The sequence below is a fragment of the Lycium ferocissimum genome, unplaced genomic scaffold, assembly GCF_029784015.1.
Source record: "Lycium ferocissimum isolate CSIRO_LF1 unplaced genomic scaffold, AGI_CSIRO_Lferr_CH_V1 ctg11827, whole genome shotgun sequence".
Taxonomy (NCBI): Eukaryota; Viridiplantae; Streptophyta; class Magnoliopsida; order Solanales; family Solanaceae; genus Lycium; species Lycium ferocissimum.
The window spans coordinates 3,756-11,001 of NW_026714047.1; the positions used below are offsets into that span (position 1 = coordinate 3,756).

At 43.0% G+C, this 7,246-nt stretch overlaps 1 protein-coding gene across 1 annotated transcript; it reads right to left on the reverse strand.

Annotated features, from left to right (window-relative positions):
• Nucleotides 1-1,258: 1,258 nt before the first annotated feature.
• On the reverse strand, nucleotides 1,259-2,552 carry LOC132041831 (uncharacterized; the record flags this gene model as incomplete). Its single annotated transcript, XM_059432522.1, has 2 exons — nucleotides 2,191-2,552; nucleotides 1,259-1,914 (listed from the first exon to the last, which is right to left on the reverse strand). Coding segments are annotated over exons 1-2 (1,018 nt in total), but the record flags the coding sequence as incomplete, so codon positions are not given.
• Nucleotides 2,553-7,246: the final 4,694 nt, after the last annotated feature.

Consider the following 7,246-nt stretch of genomic DNA (forward strand, 5'->3'; position numbering starts at 1 on the left):
TCTCTCCTCTTTCTTGTCTTCTTGAAAAATCTAGGGAAATAAGATGAATAATTCATCTTCCCAACTATATATATATGTAGTCTCTTCCAATTAAAATCAACCATATGGTCCCTTGTTTGGCCTAATTTAATTTGGCCACATTTTGCAAGTGGGGCCCATGGCCAATTGGCCTCTTTCTTGAAAATTCTAGGAGATTTCTTCAATTTCATGAAAAATATTTCCCTTGGTTCCAAATTTGCCCCTAGCCTTTCTCCATATTTCCATGAGTCATTATGCAAATTTACCTTTTTACCCCTGGACTGTCTTAATATTCCCACTTTACAATTTTCCATACGCAACTTGTGTCACTCGCCTTGACTTACCCGAGGGTACAAAATACGGGATGTAACATCCTCCCCCTCTTTAGAACATTCGTCCTCGAATGTTGAACTGGCCTTATCGGGTGTTATCCCACTTCGGGGAGGTTTCCCTTATGGTTGTCGTACACAATTACCTAACACGTCCGTTCGGATACTTGGTTGACTTATACTTTCTTGTTATCCCATACTTCATAGGACGCCGTCATCTTTTTCGGTCATCTTCCTTGGTTGTTCTCTATATTTGCGTCGTCCTGCGCCCGTCGTCAACTTGTTTCTACGCCCTTTTTGTAGTTGCTCGATGTGCCAACATATCCCAAATTCTTGTTACCCTTTCATTCACAACATTTCCAACCACTATTTAAACTTACCCTGATTCTAGGGCTGTACTATACTTGTTCCCTTTTTACCAGCCCAGTCCAACTCAGTTTACGCAACCTCTATTACGTCTCCAGTCATCCCATATACTTTGATATCATCTAGGCTACCCTAACTTCACATTTGTCCTCTATCTCTATACTTATGAAATTTTTGGGATACTTCCCAGGGGGTCACCCATCATGGAATTACTCCCATCCCAAAGACGCTTAACCCTGAAACGTTAACGTATTCCGGTATCTTAATGCTAACATATTTGCATCCACTCCCCCGCACGGGCTTTGTCACGTAATCCAGGGCAGATTAGGGCACTAGTCACTTTCGACGCGGCTTCGGAACGTACTTTTCTCTTAATTACCATTTTAGCCCCCCTCGGCCCTTAATACTCACTTCTTGTCTATGCGTATAACTACCTTTCGTCCAGGATTTCTAGATTTTCATCAACGATATAAAGAATGACACATGACGGTATAGAGTTTAGATCAATCACATATGTACTTTATAAAAGAATGCCGATAGGGTACCTGTAGCTGCGTCCTGGGAGGGCTCAGGATCCTGCTGTCTCGTCAATGCAAATATGCGGTTCTGGGGGCCGCCGGTACTGGGTGCTCCTCCTCTGCCTCGACCACGACCGGCTGGGGCCTGGGACGTCTGTCCGGGAGGGCGCACAGTCGACGACGAACCGATAACGGATCCGGCGGGCTGAGTCTGGTCTCTCCCGGTCCTCCGTGGGCAGTCACGCATCAAGTGGTCAGTCCCGACCACGTACAAAACAAGCGCCCGTGTCAAGGTAGCACCGCCTGCATGTAGCTTACCACACCGAGTACATCGCGGTGGGGGTGGCCCTGTCCTGTTTGACTCAGCTCTGTGCTGGGACCCTGATGCTCGGGCACTCTGATCCGGTTCTGGATACCTGGAATGCTGCGATGCCTGTCCACCTCTATATTCACTTCCGGCTCCAAAAGATCTGCCCCTTTTTCTGGAGCCCCTATCCGAATCACGCTCGCCCCTCCGTTGCTGGTACTGCTCCTCCAGGTTTTGGGCGTGGGCCTGAATGCGAGCGATAGTCATCCCGTCCTGGAGTGAGGCTGTCAAGCAGTCTTTAGCTAAATGTGGCCCTAGCCCTCTCACGTACTGGTGCACACGATCCCCCATATCTGCTACCATGGCTGGGGCGTACCTGGCTAATGAGTCAAAACGGAGACTATATTCCCGGGCACTCATATTTCCTTGTCTGAGATTTAAGAACATATCAGCTCGGGCCCGTCGAACCTCTGGCGGTAAGTAATGTCGCAGAAATGCCTCAGTAAACTCTCGCCAGACCGGGGGAGGCGCATTTGCTCCCCTCGAGGATATCCAATTATTATACCAGTGAACCGCTATATCCCGCAATCTGTACGAGGCCAGCTCTACTGACTCGGTCTCCGAAGCATGTATTATCTTCAGCGTCCTCAACATTTCATCCAAAAAGCTTTGTGGGTCCTCCTCTGGCTTCGATCCATAGAACTCCGGAGGATTTAGGGAGATAAAATCACGGGCTCTGGCGCTCGCCGCCCTGTCCCCTTGGCCCATATCTTGCCGCTGAGCTTGTGCGGCGACTAACTGGGTCAGCAACTGGATAGCTTCCGTTACCTGCTGGCCCGCGGCTGCTGGTACTGGTGCTGGAGCTCTACCCTGCTCTGCTGACACAGGGGAAGCAGGAGAAGCCTCGTTGTGAGACTCGCCCACTTCTACCTCCGCTGGTGGCTCCCGTTCAACTCTCTTTCCAGCCACCCTCTTGCCCTTCCGGGCCGCTGTTGCCTTCCTCGTCACCGGCATTACTGAAACCATAACGCAGTATTAAGAAAGAATATAGAAATCCGGTAACATGGCTCTATCGCACGATCTGGAATACAAAGAAGGTCATATTTCCTAAATGCCCTGCAGCCTCCCGTTTATAAGTGTGGCGCGCTACACACCCATAAGCAGGACTCTACTGGACACGGCTCGTAGACAAACCCTAGGACCGACCGCTCTGATACCACTTATGTCACGACCCAACTAGGGGCCGCGACGAGTACCCGATACTTGTACCGGGCACCCCCTGTCATATGTCTTATTCTTATTACTAAGTGGGCCGTATAAACACTGGCATTTTTTTTTTTTTAGCAACGTCGGTAATAGCATACATGTACACGAGTAGTGATAATCAACTGTGCTAACATATTATACGGCGACAAAGACAACTAGGCTGTGAAACATCTACCTGTACATATCTGTCTACGAGCCTCTAAACAAAATACATGTAATTACAAGTGGCTGACTTTGAGGAGTTCAAATATATACATAAGAGTAGTACCCAAAACAGTAGCTCCGGAACAACTGGAGCGCCTTTCAATGTACAGCTGGAAAGCTCCTAGGAGTCGAGCCCGTCAACCTGTCTACCTGCGTGGCATGAGACGCAGCCCCCAAGAAAAGGGGTCAGTACGAGCAATGTACCGAGTATGCAAGCCATGAAAAATAATACTGTAAAGCATGTAACATATGTGCGATAACAACATGTTGGACCAAAGATCATATAACGAGATAAAAGGATAATGCGTACCGTAAGTGCCTTTCGTGCGGATGTCATGCTTGCTTATTATATACTTTTGTTCAAAACATTTCGTGTCATATACATGTGAAAATAACAAGTCATGTCGCCGAAATACGTCGGCTCGCCCACATGTGTCCCGCGTCCGGGATGGAAATTACGCCAGCTGACCAGGTGGCAATGCGTCTATAGCGCAACATGTATCCATTCCCCAAAAATTCCCCATTTTCATATACATATCATATACATGTCATATACATATCATATAAGCAACATGCATGAGAACCCAAAGAAAGTCATGTGTCTATCGGGGTGACGTAAGGTCGGTAGCCCCCGACTACCTTATGGAATGACCACGGTCGCTTCGTCCCACCTTGAAGGAACAATCATTATAAGGCGAGACTAGCAATGAATAGCAACACCACAGGAAAACATAAGACAAAATTATAAAGTTTCTATAAAACAAGTAATGGGAACCGGTATGCACGTATATCGAGACTCGAGTGACGAACATAAAAACATGGTCATTATGTACCATTGGGTCATCCACGAAGATTCCAAGACATTTCGATTTCATTTCCAAGGGTTTCGGACGTTTGAACATCACTTTACCTTAAAGCACAAAATGTGGATTCAATTCTATTGAATGAATAGTGAATAAATTTAGGTGTCGTTTCCGAGGGGTAGGACTTTTCCCGAGGGTTGGATCTCAACTTATACTAACTAGGACATGCCAAATGAAGGAGAGGTAGGCTTCACATACCTTTTACGCTTTGTTCACGTCTCCAAACTCAAGCTCCAAGTTCGCCAAAATCTACAAATTGGTCACGTTTACCAATTGTTAATCTCAACCAATACTTGCTTATAAACAAAATTTGGGCAGCATCTCCCCTATAAATATTCCATTCCACCAAGTTCAACTTGGCCAATTTTTACTCAACCACAATCCGGGAATTCAAACCCGGCCAAACTATCAACCAACAATACCAAAATCTTGCCAATAATATCAACAAACCACTTATTTTTAATTCTACTCAATTCAATTCTTTTCAATGCAATCCAATACGATTCCATACAATTCAATATAACTCAATATAATTTAATTCACATGATATTCCAACAATACCATCAATATACTACTTACCTATATCTTCCAATTTATGAAACAACAACAACATTTTTCTCCAAAACAGCCCACAACAATTGCAACATCCACATAAGTCTTCAAACATTCATCTTTATCATAAAATCCGCAACACAACATTTCAAACATAGTAAGTAGAATTAATCCTTTGTCCCTATACAAGGCCACATATACACGGCCAACTCACAACACCCACAACTTCACTTAAATCATTCAATTTCCTTCATTTCCGTCACATAAAAATCACAACAACAACAACCAAAACATGCTAAACAAAATTGATTCTTCACCTCTACACCTATGCACCTATTCGGCCAACACTACAATCCATATTTCATGCATGTTTTTCATGGACTTCCATGTTTTCCATACATTACAACAACAACCAACACACAACACAACTCATACACACATACACACACTCACGGCTCCACACATACTTCCACAACACATGAATTTCATCCATTTTCATGCAACCAACATACTTAAACATCCATAACACATAAGAAAAGGATTAAACCTTACCTTATTCCTTACTTCTTCACTTGACTCAATTTAACAACTTGTATGAATAGGTGTTCTTCTTGCTCCACAAGTCACTCCACTTTACTAAGAACTCTTCAAGGGATTGTTTGGCTATGAAGAACAAGTTGAGAATTCTCTCTTCTTTTTTTTTTTTTTCTCGGTTTTTTTTTTTTCTTTGGCTATGGCCGAATGGCCAAGGCTCTCTCTCCTCTTTCTTGTCTTCTTGAAAAATCTAGGGAAATAAGATGAATAATTCATCTTCCCAACTATATATATATATGTAGTCTCTTCCAATTAAAATCAACCATATGGTCCCTTGTTTGGCCTAATTTAATTTGGCCACATTTTGCAAGTGGGGCCCATGGCCAATTGGCCTCTTTCTTGAAAATTCTAGGAGATTTCTTCAATTTCATGAAAAATATTTCCCTTGGTTCCAAATTTGCCCCTAGCCTTTCTCCATATTTCCATGAGTCATTATGCAAATTTACCTTTTTACCCCCGGCCCGTCTTAATATTCCCACTTTACAATTTTCCATACGCAACTTGTGTCACTCGCCTTGACTTACCCGAGGGTACAAAATACGGGATGTAACACACACACACGCATATATATATATATATATATATAACGTACCCGGCCCTAGTGGGACTCGGTAAGATATCGTACCCGACCCTTTCGGGACTCGGTAAATAAGCATCTTCATCATCATATCCTCCCGCGTCCGGGGAAACTTCATATCATCATCATCATCATAACGTACCCGACCCTTTTCGGGACTCAGTGAACATACCCAACTGATCAGTGGTTCCACATCTACGTGTCGTACCCGACCAACTATAGCGCTGATCGGTAAGTAAAATAGTACAAATAAAGTGTATATATAAATGCATGCAGAGTTCAAGAAATAGACATGGGCCTTTCAGAGTGATGTAAGGTTGTGACCTTCGAATTAGTTATGGAATGTATATCGAGGCCAAAGGGACAATCAATAATTGTTATGATATCAATAAACAAGTATAAGGATTATACGTGACATCTTGTGGAATTTAACAAGGGTCAAGGAATGCGCATTAACGGACTTTTAGTCATAATCAATGAGCTCTTTTAGACAAAATCGTATAAAATATACTTTTCCATAAATCGGTAAATCTCGTAAAACATGGCTTTTTCTCAAAATCTAGCTTTTTTTATAAAAACGTATCCTTTCTTTGTAAAACTTCGGACTGTTCGAATGGAGGAGCATGCACGCTAAATAGCTCTAAGACTCATGCCAAGGAAATGAGGACAACTAAACCTTACATACCTATCCCAGACTTGCTCTCTTATTCTACCGCTCGTCCCTTCGTCCTGAAACCTATATCGACAAATACTTCCTTTAGTCAATTTCATAGATCCCGTAAATTCAACTTATCCAAATCCTATAGTCTCGAAGAGTTCGATTTACGAAAAATTCGGCAGCACTTCCTCTGTTTTTGTTATATCCCGACATATGTCAGATAGTCGTAATATCAATAACAATAACAACAATCACCATCATCAACAACAACAACAACAACAACAATACTCAAGAATCAACATCCACAACCTCCATTCAAACCAATATTCATATCAATCCACCCGTAAGACCCACAACGAGGATAATCTCACTTTTTCGATCAATTCAACTTAATATGTGATAATCTAGCGACTATTACTACGGATTAACTCAATTCCCAAAGAATGAGCGGGATTTACCTTAATTTGTCTTGAAAACTTGAAGGACCAGATTGCATGGAGAGGTTCCGCCTCCTCCTACAGCGCGACGATGGAAAAGCCGAGGGCTACGAAGCGTTACGCACCTCCCGAGCCTTAATCTCCACTAGATCTTACCAAAATTTTTGCCAAAATACCCCTAATCTCTCTAAGGTTGCTCATGGATGTAAATCTGATGTTTTGGGGGGTGAAATGGTGAGTTAGTGGGGTATTTATATGGGTGTGGATCGGGTTTGGCTTAATGGGCCGAAATTAGTGGGCTATTAACTGGTTTCTAGAATTTCCGTGTAGGTTCGCGGGCTTCTGCCAGTCCATTTTAAAATGCTCATAACTTCTTACTCCGATGTCGTATTGATGAACGGTTTGTTGCGTTGGAAACTAGACTCGACGAACTTCACTTTAAGCTCTTGAATATCCTTAAAACTCCATGTATGCTAAAATTTACACTCCTATCTATGTGGACCAAAATTTGCTTCCGAAATTTCATCAACTTCTTCCAAAGTCCCATTAACTTTCTT